This window comes from Eptesicus fuscus, chromosome 20 (genome assembly GCF_027574615.1).
Source record: "Eptesicus fuscus isolate TK198812 chromosome 20, DD_ASM_mEF_20220401, whole genome shotgun sequence".
Lineage (NCBI taxonomy): Eukaryota > Metazoa > Chordata > Mammalia > Chiroptera > Vespertilionidae > Eptesicus > Eptesicus fuscus.
In genome coordinates, this window is record NC_072492.1 from 30,225,318 (window position 1) to 30,242,560 (window position 17,243).

The window sequence follows — 17,243 nt, forward strand, 5'->3', positions numbered from 1 at the left end:
GGTGGGCGGGAACTTGACTCTAGGTCCCATGGTGTGCCCCAGACTGTGCCCTTTTAATGTGCACGAATTGCGTGCACTGGGCCACTAGTATATATATAAAAGGCTAATATGCAAAGTATCCCCTTGGGAGTTCAACTGGGAGACGGGGAGTTCAATTGCTCGCTATGATATGCACTGACCACCAAGGGGCAGTACGGAATGAAGGAAGGCCCTGGCCAACAGCTGGCAGCTGGGGAAGGAAGGCCCCGGCCAGCAGCCAGAAGGCCCTGATTGGCCCTGATCACCGGCCAGGCCTAGGGACCCTACCTGTGCACGAATTTTGTGCACCGGGCCTCTAGTTAGGTGCATAAATGTTTAGGATTGCAATTTCCTTTTGACAATGACCCCTTTATCATGAAATAAGCCTCTTATACTTGGTTAAAAAAAAAAAAAGCTGTATGGATAGGTACATAGGATATTCATAATTCACTTTTATCTGCTTTTGATATGTTAAATAATTTGCATAATACGTTTAAAAATAGGAGGGAGGCCGTCATCAAACTTTAAAAGGTTGGAAACAACTGAACAATAGGCTATATGGAAACATGGACATTTAAACTGGGACAAGAAGACAGAACTATAGGGTATGCAGTAGGGGATTCTGGAGAGTAGAAGATAGCAGGAAGGGAGGCTCTTGATATGTGAGAGAAAAGAGAGGGAAATTGGAAGTAGGAAAAGGCTCCTAACCCTTGGTGGGAGGACACCAAAACCATATATTCACTTTTCCACAGGACCTAGAATTGTGTTTGATTTCAGGGATTTTTGGAAGGTGAAAACTCTGGCTTCTGCCAGGGTAGCATCATTGCTCCATTCTGGTTAGTCTAGTATAGCCAGTCTGACCTCTTGACTTAACTGGTGTCATTACCAACCAATCAATGCCCAGCACACAGAGTGCCTGTGGCCTTAGGGGTTGGGCCAAAAGAACCTGGCCATTTGGTAAATCTTTACCATGATTAATTTACCTAACCATCATCCATAGGCAATTCAGGGTAGGGTTTCTCATCATAATCTATGCTTTTGGCTTCTTAAATTCCCCCAAACTGGGGTACATGAAGCAGATCTGTTTAGGGCCTTTTAACATTGGGGGACTATCAGGGAGTCCCTTTGTTCCAACCAACTTCGATTGCACTGTATCAACACCTTTGTTTCAACATTTCTCAATCACCATCTGAAGACTTCAACTCTGCTGAGATAAGTTCCTTCCTTGACTCTTCCCTCTGTCTCGCTATGATTTAAGTCCAGTCTCAAAGTGAATAACTGAGGTTAAACAGTGGATTCAGTTTTACTCTAACACAGGAGAAAATAAGGTGCAATTTCACGGTTCAGGAGCCTCAATAATCACACACCAGCAAACTAACTTGGGCCAAATTGTTGTAAATGGTTTCAAATCGGGTAGTGACCAATAAAAAGACCAAGTATCACTATTTCCACTCGGTACTCCATTCATCAAGTGTGTATAGGAATGTAAATTTATCCTTTCCAGTGAGGAAAGACTAAACCCCTTGCCCAAGTTAACTTAGTCCACATGGCGTAGAATATTTAATTTCAAGAACCGTGGGAAGACTTTCAAGAGTTATTTACTTGACGTGAATCTCTATAAATTAAAGGTATCAAAAGTTCGGGGTTCAGAATGGAAAGGCTGTTGGCGGCTGTGGAGGGTGGGGGAAATGCATGGCATAGGATTATTATCCTTTAAAATATATTCTGGCCCGGGAACCAGAGGCAGGGTGTTTTGTTTCTTTTGCTTACGTTTTTTTTCTGAGTAACCTTTTTGGTTTAGAACAGATTTACGTTAACAGAATTATAGTGAAGATACAACAGAGTTCCCTATACCCCGTACGAAGTTTCAAAATCTCTCTCTTATTTCCACCCCCACGTCCACTCGCCCCCACTTCTCTTTGCTTCTGCCCCCCCCCCCACCCCATCGGGGTTTGGCAGGGCCGAGTTCCCACAGTGCCACTTGGGGATTGTAACAAAGACCCAGCTCGGGGGGATTTCACCTCCGCCCAGACACAACTAGGGCCGGAGTCAAGCGACCGAAACCCCCGACCGCGCTCGCTCCGCCCCGAGAAGCGCAGATTCCTCGCCGACGTGGCTCCTCCAGCTCCCGGAGCGCGCGCGAGGCGGGATGAGGGGGCGGGCAGCCTTCGGAGGGGAGGTGCCTGGGGGGGGACGGGCCGGGCGAGGGACGGGGACAGTCCCCGACTTCAGGCCCCTCCCCCCGAGGGCAGGTTCTCGAAGCCAAAACATTTTGAATCTTACAACGTCCAGTTCTCAGAGGCGCGTGGCGGGTTACACACACATATATAACATATGATGCACATACGTGTCGCCGGTTGTGTCTAGTGCACATGCCTGGGCGTCTTCTCAGGCGCAGCCCCCTCCTCTCCACAGCCGGCACCCCAGCGGCCCCACGCCCCCGCCCCCCGGGGCACGCCGGTCGCAGCCCTGCCCCCGGCGCGGCGCGCAGCGGCGGGCGCGTGCGCGTGAGGACGTCCGGGGACGCGCGCGCCGCCGCCGCCGCCGCCGAGCTGGGCCGGAGTCGTGGGTAGTGGGGCTTGAAGGTGATGGCCCTGACCGAGGGCCGTGAGGCCACGGCTCCCGCTCTTTCTGCCGTCGCCGCCGACGCCTCTGTCTGCTCATCGTCATGAGGTCAGGCCTCGGGGAAGCGGGCGGCGGCGGCCGATGGGCTCTGGGGAGAGTAACTGAGACACTCGAAGCTCGAACGTGGGTGGAAGATTCTGTCCTGGGGATTCCGGAAGAGTTGTTTGCGCTGACTTTCTTTGCTTTTTTTTTTTTTCCTTCCCTTTCTTGCTCTTGCATCGAGGAAAGTGGGAGGGTTCTATGTTTTTCTTTATGGAAAAGGCATTAAAACTGTCGCGCCCAGTGTTGGTCTTTCAGAGGTTTGAGGAAATAAATAGCACGCGTGGCGTCGGAGCTTCGGTGAAAGCTTTTAGTGAAAGGAACTAAAAAGCCCAACCTCCTTACAGTAACTGAAAAAATATATATATATGTATATATATATATATATATATATTCGAACCTATTAATGAAATAGAATGACCTGCTGTACTCTAGCTGCTTCCTACAGAAAAGGCAGGCTGGGATTCCCACGCTGCTGCCCACGCTGGTCACTTAGGGGTCTTCTTCTGACGGTGTCCTCTTGCGTGAACCGCCTCCCTCCCCAACACACACACACACCGATGGTAGCATTTTTATTTATTTATTTATTTATTTTTAAAATATCAGCATTTTATTTATTTATTTGTTTTAGTATATTTCATTGATTTTTTTACAGAGAGGAAGAGAAAGGGATAGAGAGCTAGAAACATCGATCAGCTGCCTCCTGCACGCCCCCCACTGGGGAAGTGCCCGCAACCAAGGTACATGCCCTTGACCGGAATCGAACCTGGGACCCTTAAGTCCGCAGACCGACGCTCTATCCACTGAGCCAAACCGGTTTTGGCAATGGTGGCATTTTTAATGGGCAGGCTGTGTAACCTTATTCAGACTAGAGTTGTCTAGTAATTACATGGCGACTCCCCAAGTCTTCCTATTTTAAAGGTATTGGGGTAATACTTGGGTATTTATTGGAAGCTTTTTTATTAGCTTTGGCAAAGCTGTTTCAACACAAGACAAATTTATAGGTCACCTGAGTGAAATGTTTATTAGTTCTCCAGGGTGTTTAATAAGGCATTAAGATTTAATTTTTTTCTTCCTAGCCTTTCCAAGCATTAGCAAACATGATTCTTATGAAATATAGTGTCTACATTGGAGATGAAACTGCTCCAGGTGGGCAGAGTGAATGTGAATGTACTCAAGTATTAAAATGTGAATACTAGTGTGCACATTAGTCACATCTACTGGGCACCCATACTTTATTTTGCTGATTCTTTCTTATTAGAGAACTGGGGGCATCTGAAGCTCAACTTCTTTGATAGCAGATGTTCCCTAAAAGGTATTTTGTGTAGAGCAGCAGAGCCTTGTTATTAACGGAGGAGTCTAGTAACAAGTAATAACCCAACCCGCGTGGCTCAGTCCTTGAGCGTCAACCTATGAACTAGGAGGTCAAGGTTGGATTCCAGGTCAGGGCACATGCCTGTGTTGTAGGCCTGATCCTCAGCGTGGGGTGTGCAGGAGACAGCCAATCAATGATTCTCTCTCGTTGTTTCTCCCTCTCCCTTCCTCTCTGAAATCAATAATAAAATAAAAATAAATTTAAAAACAAGTCATAGATAACCTGAGAATAATTCATCTACTGTGATTATCAGCCTCTCTAACTGTTCACTTAGAATATTTTCTGCTTTTTATTTTTAGAAGACGGAGACCTGAAGCAAAGAAAAAAAGTATTCAAGGGTCATGCAAGCCAACTGTAGCCAATTGCAAAGAGCTGCAGGCAGTGAGACTGCCTCAGCCTCCCAAAGTGTCCACACAAGATTGACAGAAGGTTCTGGTCTTCATTCTGGAGATGTGCATATCCAGATTAACTCCATACCTAAAGAATGTGCTGAAAATCTAAGCTCCAGAAATACAAGGTCAGGTGTCCATAGCTGTACCCATGGATGTGTACAGAGTCACTTACGGAATCAGTCCCGTAACCAAGCAAGGCAGCCTGGTGATACTTCCATGGAGTCTGGAGATCATGGTAGTAGCTCCTACTCCGAATTCCGATATCTCTTCAAGTGGCTGCAAAAGAGTCTTCCATATATTTTGATTCTGGGTGTCAAACTTGTTGTGCAGCATATAACAGGTAGGGTGTAATAAAATATTGAATTGTTTCATTGCTAAATTCAGTAAATTTATTTCTTTATTGGTAATCTACTTTAACCTATGTATTTTTGTTACTGATTTTCTGCTAGCTTTTAAAATTGTAAATGTTTCCTTTAAATTCATGTCATTGTGTTAGCTCTTTGATTTTTTTTCTTGCAATTAACTGGAACTTATTATCTAACAGGAATTTCTCTTGGAATTGGACTGCTTACAACTTTTATGTATGCAGACAAAAGCATTGTAAATCAGGTTTTTCTAAGAGTAAGTATAATAAACTAAAAAAATTACTAAATGTTTCTGTCTGTAGATCATATATTCATTTTTTAGAGAAATAGGAATTAAGATAGTTTTTTTGACAAATTTATTTAGATACATACATTATAACATCTATAATATATTAAGTTTTATTATCCAAACTAGAGGCCTGGTGCACGAATTCATGCACAGGTGGGGTCCCTCAGCCTTCCCGGCAATCAGTCCAATTGGGGGCAATCTCGCCCAGTCCAGGGGGAGGGGCCACGGGAGGTTGGTCGGCCACAGGAGGTTGGCTGTGGGAGTGCACTCATCACCAGGGGGCAGCTCCTGCATTGAGCGTCTGCCCCCTGGTGGTCAGTGCACATCATAGCTACCGGTCTTAACAGTTGCTTAGGCTTTTATATACATAGATGATCTGGCATAAATGATCTGTCCTACAGCTGAATTGTTTCACCTTACTTTCTTTGTAAGTTGAATTCCTGATAGAGAAAGAAAAACTGGATAGAAGGATTAAAAAGTTTACAATGCACTATTTGATCTGATTTGTCAAGTGCCTTTATGTTTTGAGTTAGTTTAACCACAATACATAATATAATCATCATTAGAAACTTTAGCTGTCGCACTGTCAGATTTAAAGTAAAGAAAATGTACATTGAATAAATGGGAATTGAACTATTTAGGTCTCTCTTAAAGAAAATTAAACCCAAGTAATTTTTCCATAACATCCTATATAATAAAAGCCTCTTAATATGCTAAGTGTCCCACAGTTCATTGGACTGTTCAACCAGTCGCTATGATGCACACTGACCACCATGGGGCAGACACTCTGACCAGTAGGTTAGCTTGCTGCTGGGGTCCAGCCGATCGGGACTGGGCAAGAAGGGCCGGACACACCCTGGAGCCCTCCCGTGGTCCCTTCCCAGCCCTGATTGTGCACTGGTGGGGTCCCGGATTATGAGACGGCACAGGCCAGGCTGAGGGACCCCACCAGTGCTCATATCTGTGCACTGCATTGGTTTTGGCCCCATTCCCTCAGGCCAGGCCAAGGGACCCCACCGGTGCACGAATCCGTGCACTGGGCCTCTAGTAAATAATAAAAGTGTTGTATTCATATAAACTATTGGGAAAACTAGGACCAGTTTATAAAATCTCACCTTTAAGCAATTTTAAAGGGCATTATCTTTGTAAGGATCATGCATTCTGACCTGGAAATTTGTAGTTAGAACCTATCAAACCATGAAAATTTAATTCAGGATTTAAAACTAGTAAAACTTTTAATTAAATCAATAATTGAAACTTAATTTTAAAAAATAAATTATTAAATTCTTATTGAATGTCTGAGAATTTAAAAATTATACTTATAAGCCCTGGTTACTTAAATACACTTGTTAACATTTTGTTTTGTCTGGGAGGCAAAAGTAGGGAGCTGCAGAGGTAAAGTTTATATTTTGCTGGGTCCTTTATATTGCTTGTAGATTTGGCTTCTTTCAAACATAGGTAATGTTTTTATACAGTGAAGAAACTTGTTATTTTAAAAATGTATTTAAATGAGTTCTGTTTTGTTCACTAAAGATATATAGTGTGATGATGTACAGTTTAACAAATATTCTATATTTTAATAAGTTTAATCTGTTAAAATATTCTAAGTTAATAAATTAGTCATTAAAATAAAATGGTTTAATGATATTTAAATTTTCAGCATAATCCAAAGTAATAAATTCTAAAATTGTTTATTTTTCAGGAAAGGTGCTCAAAGATTCAGTGTGCTTGGTTACTGGTATTCTTAGCAGGATCTTCTGTTCTTTTATATTACACCTTTCATTCTCAGTCACTTTATCTGAGGTAATTAGAGATCCAAGTATACAATCATATTTTTATGTAACATATTCCTTAGCACTCTGCATATATTTTACTTGCATATACTTACTATTAGAGTTCAATTTTTACCCTTCTCTTTCCAAGATTGAAAGCTTCAAGTGACTTTTTCAGATTTGTGTACCCATGTCTTGATTCCTAGCAGGTGCTTGATAAATATTTAATTTTTGATACTTAAATTTTTACTTATATCATCAATACTTATTAGTACCATTTAGTCAATATTGGTGGTGGTCTGTTTTTGTTTTTTTAAAATATATTTCTTACAAATAAAAATGTATACATTTAAGTTGTACATGATGTTTTGATTTATGTGTACATTGTATAATAAGAACATGATCTTTGTAGAAGTAAAGAGAAGACTTGCTAAAGGACAGTAGTTGTTAAGTTTCCATGTTAGATGGAAGTGTTCTAAAATTTGGCTCTAATCAGATAATTAGAAGTCCTGGTTTTCAGTCAAGTTGGAGAGGTGTGGGCAATTTCAGATATAGTTTGTCAGTGGATCCAATATCACTGATTGGATTGGGTGGGTAGGTAGAGGGGGGGAAATCAAGGATGATACCTAGGATTTTTGTCTAAGCAACTGGCTGGATGATAGTACCATTTACTGGGCTTGGAAAGACTGGGAAAGTAACTGGTTTTGAGGGGAAAATCATTTGTTTTGAACATATTGTGAGGTCACATAGAACTATTAAATGATTTCAAATATATATGTCAGGAGCTCAGAGTAGAGGTTAGGGCTATATATTTTGGTGTTACCAGCATATGATTGATATTTAAAAACCAAAACTAACCAGGTAAAGTATAGTCAGAGAAGAGGGCTCAGGACTGGACATGCCCACAATTAGAGGAGGAGCAGCAAAGAAAACCAGGAAGGAACCAACCATCAGTCACCAATGAGAACTAGGGAGTGTAGTGTTAGAAGTCTAGGAAGAAAATAATTCAGGGAGGTAAATGGAAAAGGGGACATGGCCTTTGAATTTGGCAAGGTGGAGGTAGTTGGTGATCTGTACAAAAGCAATTAAGTGGAAAGGAGGGAATGGAATCCAGATTGGAGTTGGTTGAGAAAATGACAGATATTTAATATTAGTGAATTTTTTTTAGATTACAGGCTAGAAAGGTATCAACCATGACAAGTTAGGAAGACTATTATTTTATACTATAGAGGAAAGATGCAAAATTAATACATTTTAAAAGTCTCTTTTAAATTAGCAAAATGTTACTTTGTTTACGTGAACTCTAACACTTGCCAATTTTATATTTTTTACACAATAAAATAAATATTCAGTAGCAAATTAAAAACCCCCATGAATACTTTACCTTTGTATGTTGCTCTGGTAAGTTTTGATGTTTTTCTCTTGGTAGCTTAATTTTTTTAAATCCTACTTTGGACTATTCGAACTTCTGGGAAGTACTTTGGGTTGTTGGAATTACAGACTTCATCCTGAAATTCCTCTGCATGAGCTTAAAATGCCTTATTTTATTGGTGCCTTCTTTCATCATACCTTTTAAATCCAAGGTAAGAAACTTACATGTTTTGTTGATACATTTTGAACAAACCACTCTAATGCTATTTAGTCTCAACCTAATTTTAATTATATTATCTCAGACTGGCCACCATTTGCTCAGACTTAAACCAAATATTGATCTAGGAAAAAAAAAAATCAGAATTATATTTGCTTCAGCATCATCTAAAAATTACTTCCCATATTATATATGGAAATATATTTAGATTTGTACTTTCGTTCTCCAGGGCATTATCAATTGATAATTAATTGTATGCTGTTACTCAGTTTTTCCCATATTCAGTAAAAACTTTAATAAAGTATTTGTGCAATGTATATAAGAAGCAAAGGTAACTATTTGTTCTCCTTCCTTTTTAGGGTTACTGGTACATGCTTTTAGAAGAATTATGTCAGTATTACCGAACATTTGTTCCCGTACCAGTTTGGTTTCGTTACCTTATAAACTATGGGGAGTTTGGTAATATAACTAGAAGGAGTCTTGGAATATTGCTGGCTTTACTCTACCTCATACTAAAAGTAGGTAACATTCTTAATCTTGTCATATGATTCATATAATGATTACAGATTTACTTACCATTGCTTTTCTCATGAACTATTTTACAGTTTATCTTTATTTTATTTTAGTTTGACATAATAGATTCTGTATCTAGTTAGAAATGGAGTAATGGGAAACAGTCTTTATATTAATCCAGTGGTTCAGATTTTATTGGGGGAGTAGACTTCCACATAGCATGGATTATAGACATGGGAAAGAAGAGAGAGTAAGTAGAATAGAACATACCCATCTCCAACAGCAGCATCTATCCTACACATAATTCTGAAAATACAGAATTAAGTGCATTTTAATTGTTTAGTTACTGTTTCTTCTATGTCTGTTCCCCTCAGCTTAAATCACTTTATGAAACTTTATAATCGAAATATGTTAAAAACATGTGAACAAGGTAAAATTGCCTTGTCTTTGACATAGTTAACTTTATCTATATATATAAATGCCTAAGTGACCTTTATGACTGAATGACCGGAACGACTGGTCGACCAGTCGCTCTGACGCACACTGACCACCAAAGGGCAGACGCTCAACGCAGGAGCTGCCCCTGGGTGGTCATTGTGCTCCCACAGTGGGAGTGCTGCTTAGCCAGAAGCCGGGCTCACGGAGCCTCTCCCAGCTCCACAGCAGTGCTACTGAGAGGCTGCGGTGGCAGCAGCAGGCGCAGTGGAGCTGGAGTGAGTGGGAGCTGCGTGGCACCAGGCCCCAGCTCAGGCTCCTCCCCAGCCACCTGCTGCTTAGTGTACTGCTACATCCCTGGTACACCATAAACCTGCAGTTACAGTCTCCGGAGAACAGTTGAAGTTCGGACACTCAGAGTAACCAGGACAAGCCTGATATCGCCACCGGGCTCCTGGAACTCTGCCTCGGGCATTGAGATCAAATCTCATCCCTTACCAATTGCCCTGGAGCTACAGAGGAAGGCAGCAATATAACAGTGGCCACAAGTGGCAACTGAGAATCGGGGTAAAAGTCAAAGAGAGATGGCTCTGAAGGGTGGGGGCGTGGGCAGCAGAGCACCCCCAACCCCTAAGACCCTCAACTTTGTATTGTTCACCTCGGAGCATCTCTTATCCGGCTCTGAGCAGTGGAAAGCCTCCAGCACGGCCCAAGGCATCCACCGGGGACCTCCAGGCTAGCAAGGCACGACCCTGGCCGCAGAAGGGACACTTGCAAATATTTTTTCAGGAAGCTGCGGGGAGGAGAACAGACTCCCCACATGACTTCCCAGCGGCTCAAGGGGATGTGGGAATTCCCCAGGCACTTGGGTGTGGGCTCCAGATTTCCTTTCAATGTGCACGAATCTGTGCACTGGGCCACTACTATATATATGTATTTTTAAATATATTTTTATTGATTTTAGAGAGGGAGAGGTAGAAACATCAGTGATGAGAGAGAATCATTGATTGACTGCCTCCTGCAAGCCCCCAACTGGGGATTGAGCCCACAACTCGGGCATGTACCCTTGACTGGAATCGAACCTGGGACCGTTCAGTCCGCAGGCCAACAATCTGTCCACTGAGCAAAACCAGCCAGGGCTAACTTTATATTTGTCTTGACCAAATTGTACCTCTAGGTATTCAGATTTCCTTTTTGTTTTCTTTTCTTTTTTTGGTTAAGAGTTGGTTGAAATCTATAAATTGAGTAAAATATTTTATAATTGGACTTTAAATATAGATTGAAATGATTACTTGTGATATGCAATGAACATGCTATTATTATCAGAATTTGATATTGTGGCACTTTAGCTTTGCTCTCTGGGTTTAGCAGATAGGGCTCTTGGAATTAATGAATAATCTCTTATTTCCTTTTTCAGCTTTTGGACTTTTTTGAACATCTAAGAAATTTCAGACAGGTTTTGAGAAAATTTTTTACACGACCAGTAAGTACATTTTAATTGTTCAAGAAAAAACACTTTTAACCTTTTATCATTACAAAAAAAAAAGGTAATTCAGCATTTTACAAATATGGATTTCATTACGATTTTAAAAACTTTTTTAGTACTTTGGCACTTAGGGTTATGAGAATGATTTAGGAGTTTTATCTATGATCAGTTTCTTGACTTGCGTATTAACGTTACCAAGTGCTTATATATTTGAATGTGCTTGCCCTTTCTAATCATTTGACATTCTTAAGCGTTTATAAACATTCCTTTAAAAATCTTGTCACGAACTTTTGTTCCTTTTCCTTTTTTAAATCTACAAATGATGGCTTTGTGTATTTCCATTAACTCCTTATTCAATTTCTGTGAAAGCACTGTAATTTATTGTATATATGAAAAAAGCTCATTACCAAAAATCAGGTTCCTTGAAATTTTCTTACTGGAATAATTTCCCCATCAATACTCAACTCTATATGTACAAACTAGAGGCCCGGTGCACGACATTCGTGCAGTGGGGGATGTGGGGAGGTCCCTTAGCCCGGCCTGCACCCCGCCCAGTCCGGGATCCCTTGGGGGATGTCCACATCCCTCTTGTAGTCCAGGACCCCTCGCTCCTTACTACCCGCCTGCTCGCTGCTCCTTAGCACTGCTGGGGAGGCGGGAGAAGCTCCCACAACCGCCGCTGCGCTCGTCAGCCATGAGCCCAGCTTCTGGCCAAGTAGTGCTCCCCCTGTGGGAGCATACTGACCATCAGGGGGAAGCTCCTGCGTTGAGCGTCTGCCCCTGGTGGTCAGCGCGCACCATAGCAACCGGTTGTCCCACTGTTTGGTCTATTTGCATATTAAGCTTTTATTATATAGGGTAAGTTCAAGGCATGAAATTTAACAATAAGTTGACACTCCAGCCTGACCAGTGTGGCTCAGTGGTTGAGCATCAACATACGAACCAGGAAGTCACGGTTCCATTCCCAGCAGTGCACATACCTGGGTTACAGGTGTGCAGGAGGCAGTCAGTCAGTGATTTTTCTCTCATCATTGACGCTTCTTTCTCTCTCTCCCTTCCTCTCTGAAATCAATAAAAAAAAAATTTAAAAACAAATTGACACTCCAATGTCAATTATAAACTTGATTATGTGATTCTACTGATGTTACAAATTTCAGACAAAGGTTGTCATAGACTCATTTGCTACTTAGTAGCCTTTTGTGGTCAATAGGTTTCAGAGTTTGATCCTCAGTTTTGCAGTGCATTAAGTACTTACTTTGTCAGGACTCGGGACCTTACTGAAAGAATGCCAACGTAATGATGAATGCTGAAAAACAAGAAAGAGGACTGTATCTCTAAAGTGGACCATACTAACTGGTCCACTAAGATATATTCTTCCTCTAAGATACAGTAATATAGTAATAAGTTTTGCTGCATACTATTCAAACTTCATTCTTTAGACAAGATACAGTATAATGGAGAGTTCGTTAACTTTGGTCAGATTTATTCAACTCATTATGTGAGTATCAGCTTTTACTCTAGTAAGGCTTGTACTGAAATAGTTTGATATTCTCTGTGAAGCAGAGAGAATATCACAGTCATCAACATTCTTTGATTTATTCTTAAGACTTTTTTAAAAATATATATATTTTATTGATTTTTCACAGAGAGGAAGGGAGAGGGACAGAGAGCTAGAAACATCGATCAGCTGCCTCCTGCACACCCCCCACCAGGGACACGCCCGCAACCAAGGCACACACCCCTGACCGGAACCGAACCTGGGACCCTCCAGTCCGAAGGCTCTATCCACTGAGCAAATCCGGTTTCGGCATATTCTTGAGACTCTTAGGGGTTCCTTAACGTTGCTATCACCATCAAGATAAACCTTCACTTAAAAGGAGTCTGCAATATGCCAGACAAAAATGCTAATTTAAAAGCTTGTCAGCCTGTTATCTGTAGTGTACTCTGCTAAATGACACTGTAGGGAAATTGGCACCAAGGTCATCTATCAGTAACCTGAAAAATCTTAGTTTTTAATATTTTATTTTTTGTCTTGATTTTGTTAACCCTCGATGTTCAGTACAAGTTTAGATCATAACTTCAGACGATGCTTTGCTCTCATTATCATGATTGATTGAACTTGGGTGTTCTTACTTCCCGTTAGCCACCTTTTCCCCATCATTTCTACAGAAAGCTGATCTTATTTGTAACACTTTGTCACATCTAGTTAATAACTAAATTTTCCTGAATTTGGTGAGGAATTATTAAGAACTTAGAAAGTTTTTTAGTTCATTAGAAGAAATGGAAATTCAAAGAATTGCATTTTTATTCAGGCAGTTAATTTTGAACGATTAACTCTATCCAAGTGATATTTTGCAATTACAGTTCTTTTATAAAATGTTATTTTTTTCCTAGTAGTAAATGCTCTGACTTATGTGATAATTAAGGATAATAATTAAAATTATTTTTAGATTTAGTGGCAAGACACTTCAGTTTTCCCCAAACCTTCTTCACATTGAACTCACCGGGAGAGCTTACAAAAATTTCAGAGTCCTGTTGTCACATCCCAGTATGTCTGGACCTACTGAGACAGTCTCCAGTATGGAGCACAGAAATCTGTTTTTTAAAGCAGTCTTTCCACATGAGTTGCATTCAGTCAGCCAAGCTCTGGATTGACTTTTTAGAACCACTGCCATAGATAATAAATGGGCCCAATTTGGCAATATGAGGTCACCTAATACATTAACATATAGGTTTTAGAATAGCTCTATTTCAGATTGCTTAGTTTCTTACGCCAGTTGAATTGTGCTGAATTTGAAGCCTATAATTAGGAATCCAGTGATTCTAAAAAATTTTCAAGATCCCATTATGTATTTAATGAGTTCACCCTGATGCAGTCCATCAAGATGTGGTTCTGCATATGTAGTTCAGCTTTGAAACGTTTGTATCCTTTGGGAGAGTTTTCAAGTGCCTAGTTCCAGGGATATTTGAGAAATAAAAGCACCACCTGTATATTGGAAGTATAGGAAAGAAATGGTAAATGAAAAGAACTTCTTATCTTTATAGAGTTATGGAGTGGCTGCCAGCAAGAGACAGTGTTCAGATGTGGATGATATTTGTTCAATATGTCAAGCTGAATTTCAAAAGCCAATTCTTCTCATCTGTCAGGTAATTATATTTTTAAGCAACCTAAATACAACACTTCACTGTGACTTGCAAGGCACATTTATGTTAGTTATAAGGAAAAAGAAACTACAACGTTTAGCAGAAAGTAGCCTTCAGGGCACATATTGGTAATTTCTTATTTGTGATTACCGATTTGGTAGGTTAGCTAAATCTTGTCTCTTATGTTCTAATAATTTTTATGCAGAGGAGTGTATGAAGGGGGAAAATAATTCAAATGGCAAATTGTCTACTAATGTGATAAAACAAAACAGGCTGTTTGTAATAATGGATATTAGTCTTTTAGAATAATACCAGCATTTGTTACTGGATTGTGGAAGGCCCTTTCCTATACTTTATGGCAGTTACTCTCAAAGACTTATTAAGCCATTAAGTCATTATACTTGATCTTAAAGTTGTCACCTAGAGATAGCTTGTATTTGATTAAAAGTGATTAAAGGATAGTATAGTCAAAAGAAAGGATCACTAGTAGCTCTTATCAGTAACACCATTCTTTTATTCTGGAATGTCATACTTTGTTTTCTCGTTTGTAAAATGAAGGGATTAGTGCTCTCCAAAATCCCTTTCAGCTCTAAAGAGTATGATTGTCTATAATGAGATGAATTTAAAATAAAAATGTTATCAAGTTTAAAATGTAGTTCTTAATTTCCTTACAGCATATATTTTGTGAAGAGTGCATTACGTTATGGTTTAACAGAGAGAAAACATGTCCGCTGTGCAGAACTGTGATTTTAGACCATATAAACAAATGGAAAGATGGAGCCACTTCATCAGACTTCCAGATATATTAAGTTGTATAAACTGTTAAAGCCACAGAACACTTAATTGTTGTAGTCCAGTTTATCAAAAGATTGTTCAACCTAATGCATATGCGACATTTATTCTATCCTAATCATTTGACAGATGATTGCAGTGTTAAATCATGTTTTCTTGTTAATGTTACCAAAAAAGCAGTTGGATAACTAGAACTAGTTCTTAGAGAAACTCAGGTATTCTTTCCTGACATTGTTTTCAGAATAAATATTTTTAATATTTTAAGTACACTTTATCTGAAAGTAGAATTTCCTTTTGCATTGACTTCTATATTTCCAATTCTAAAAATTCTTAAAAATTTTCATAAAAGTTGTATTTTTAAATGAACATTCTAAATGCTATATTTTACCTGTAACAGATTTTGTAAGTGAAGATTTACTGAGGATGATATATTTTAATATTGTGGTATTCTCTATAGTATGATTAGCAATCAATGAGAATACATGATTTAAATGTATTGTTTGTTGACCTCATACATACAATCCTGCCATCAGTTTTAATGTTCGTGATCTTGCTTTTTGTATAGTGCCATGGACGACCTTGAAGTACCTATTAAAATAATTCACATGGATTACAAATAGCTGGCTTCACTGATGATTTGAATAGTGTAACAGACAAGACCAACTCAAATCTTAGAAAACAATTCACCTTATAACTAGTTTTCTCCAGAAGTGTTTTGGAATCTAATGCTTGAATTACCATTACTTAGGAGATTAAAGCCTGCACTCAGAGGCAACCAGATGCTTTGGATTTTTGGTTGGTTTGCCTCTTAAATGTTTGTGTAGTTTGGTGGAAAAAGGAATGGGGCACTATCTCCCTTAAAACCTCTAAGGGGGAACCAAGATCTAATACCAGAAGTCTGAAATGGTAGTTATATCTAAATTGAAGAGTACAAGGCCTCTGCCCATTTTCTCTACTACCATTTATAAGTTTGAACACAAGGGAGAGATAGAAGAAATTAGGAGGTAGAGGTAGAAAACAAATTTGCAGTGTTATCAAGACAAAGGCTAAACCAACATATAGATTAACAAGGATAGTGACCAACCAGGTACAGGTTAAGTCACTTTTATGCCTGTATGGCTACCCTAATTTGCAAAAGAACTTCAGAAAGCCTGTAACTTTTTTCCTCAGGTAAATATTGCCATGTTATAAGTATACATATTTCTATTCATTCAGTGATTATATATTTAACTATTATCTCCTTTGAGAACACTGCAAATATTGAAACAAGCTTACTGACTTTGTGATAAAGCTAATATTTAGGTATACAGTAAGGGATGTGTGAAAAAGGCAATTTGGAATTAGAATTTGAGTGTGAGGAAAGAAAAGCTGACTTCTTGTTAAAAACACAAGAATAATATATCTTGCTACATGGGTTACTTCAACCCTATTACGTTACCTATTTACCCTGTGGCTATATGGATAACTTTGTTTTTTAATATGATTTAATAACAAAGGAGGTCCCCAGTGGACAGTGGGGCTTTTGTTTGTTGTTGTTTTTTTTTAACAAACAAGAAAGCATTTCACATCTGAATTTAAAAGGGGGGAAATGTCACAGGAGACCTATCACATCCACTAACAATACTGATGAACTGGAAACATTTCTCCTATTTCCTCACCTCAAAAACAGGGGAATAGAGATTCAAAATCCCATGCATTTTGTGAATTCAGATCATCCCTTCCGAAAAATTGTTTCATTAGCATTAAGAGTCACTATAGCCCAGCTGGTGTGGCTTAGTGGTTGAGTGTCAACCTTAAACCAGGAGGTCACTGTTTGATTCCCAGTCAGGTTTCAGTCTCGATCCCCAGTAGGGGATGTGAAGGAGGCAGCCAATCAATGATTCTCTCCCATTGATGTTTCTCTCTGTCTCTTCCTCTCTATGAAATCAATAAAAACATTTTAAAAAAGAGTCACTAGTTATTTTTTATTAAAGAGTCATGTTAGTTTGAGAACTTCTATAGAGAAATCATCTTGGCAAGTGTGATAGAATTGCCTCATAAATAAAAAGTGATTTAGCTCTAGCTGGTTTGCTCAGTGGATGGTGCATCAGCCTTTGGACTAAAAGGTCCTGGGTTCAATTCCAGTCAGGGGCACATGCCCGGGTTGGGGCTCAATCCCCAGTGTAGGGAGTGCAGGAGGCAGCCAATCAATAATTCTCTCTCATCATTGATGTTTTTCTCTCTCTCTTCCTCTCCCTTCCTCTCTGAAATAAAAAATTATTTTAAAAAAGTGACATACAAAACTATCCATGTATACTAGATATATTACAGCAGTTAAAAACAGATTTGTGCACATTATTTTGTGTAGATGCATCAAATAATCAAATGTAGTTGACAAGTTTAGCTGAACAAACTGTTGACTGTTAGCATA

General features: G+C 39.6%; 2 protein-coding genes across 6 annotated transcripts in view; one reads left to right on the top strand and one right to left on the bottom strand.

The window, feature by feature from the left end:
- Nucleotides 1-2,550: 2,550 nt before the first annotated feature.
- RNFT1 (ring finger protein, transmembrane 1) lies at nt 2,551-15,443 on the top strand. 4 transcript variants are annotated; one of them, XM_054709553.1, is made up of 9 exons: nt 2,551-2,691; nt 4,357-4,789; nt 4,994-5,070; nt 6,806-6,906; nt 8,305-8,458; nt 8,823-8,981; nt 10,829-10,894; nt 13,943-14,044; nt 14,716-15,443. In XM_054709553.1, exons 2-9 carry the CDS (start codon nt 4,399-4,401, stop codon nt 14,848-14,850), a joined length of 1,185 nt encoding a protein of 394 aa, XP_054565528.1. In that variant the 5' UTR covers nt 2,551-2,691; nt 4,357-4,398; the 3' UTR covers nt 14,851-15,443. The 4 variants fall into 4 exon arrangements, with proteins under 4 accessions (XP_054565528.1, XP_054565531.1, XP_054565530.1 ...); XM_054709556.1 differs by having other exon boundaries at nt 15,399-15,443; XM_054709555.1 differs by lacking the exon at nt 2,551-2,691 and adding an exon at nt 2,700-2,766.
- RPS6KB1 (ribosomal protein S6 kinase B1) overlaps nt 5,166-17,243 on the bottom strand; it is a 52,776-nt gene continuing 40,698 nt past the window's right edge. Inside the window, exons 15-16 of one of the 2 annotated variants that reach the window (XM_054709549.1) lie at nt 12,153-12,203; nt 5,166-5,543 (exon numbers count right to left, since the gene is read on the bottom strand). In XM_054709549.1, coding sequence (XP_054565524.1) covers nt 5,444-5,543; nt 12,153-12,203 — 151 coding nt within the window. In that variant the 3' untranslated portion in view covers nt 5,166-5,443. Of the gene's footprint in view, nt 5,562-12,152; nt 12,204-17,243 lie in introns of both variants that reach the window. The other variant, XM_054709548.1, reaches the window with a different exon arrangement.

What these genes read in the sequence shown, in the direction of transcription:
- RNFT1 (XM_054709553.1), top strand. Translation starts at nt 4,399, where the DNA reads ATGCAAGCCAACTGTAGCCAATTGCAAAGAGCTGCAGGCAGTGAGACT. An exon ending in TACTCTACCTCATACTAAAA is followed by an intron (nt 8,982 to 10,828) that starts GTAGGTAACATT and finishes TTCCTTTTTCAG; the next exon opens with CTTTTGGACTTTTTTGAACA. An exon ending in CAATTCTTCTCATCTGTCAG is followed by an intron (nt 14,045 to 14,715) that starts GTAATTATATTT and finishes ATTTCCTTACAG; the next exon opens with CATATATTTTGTGAAGAGTG.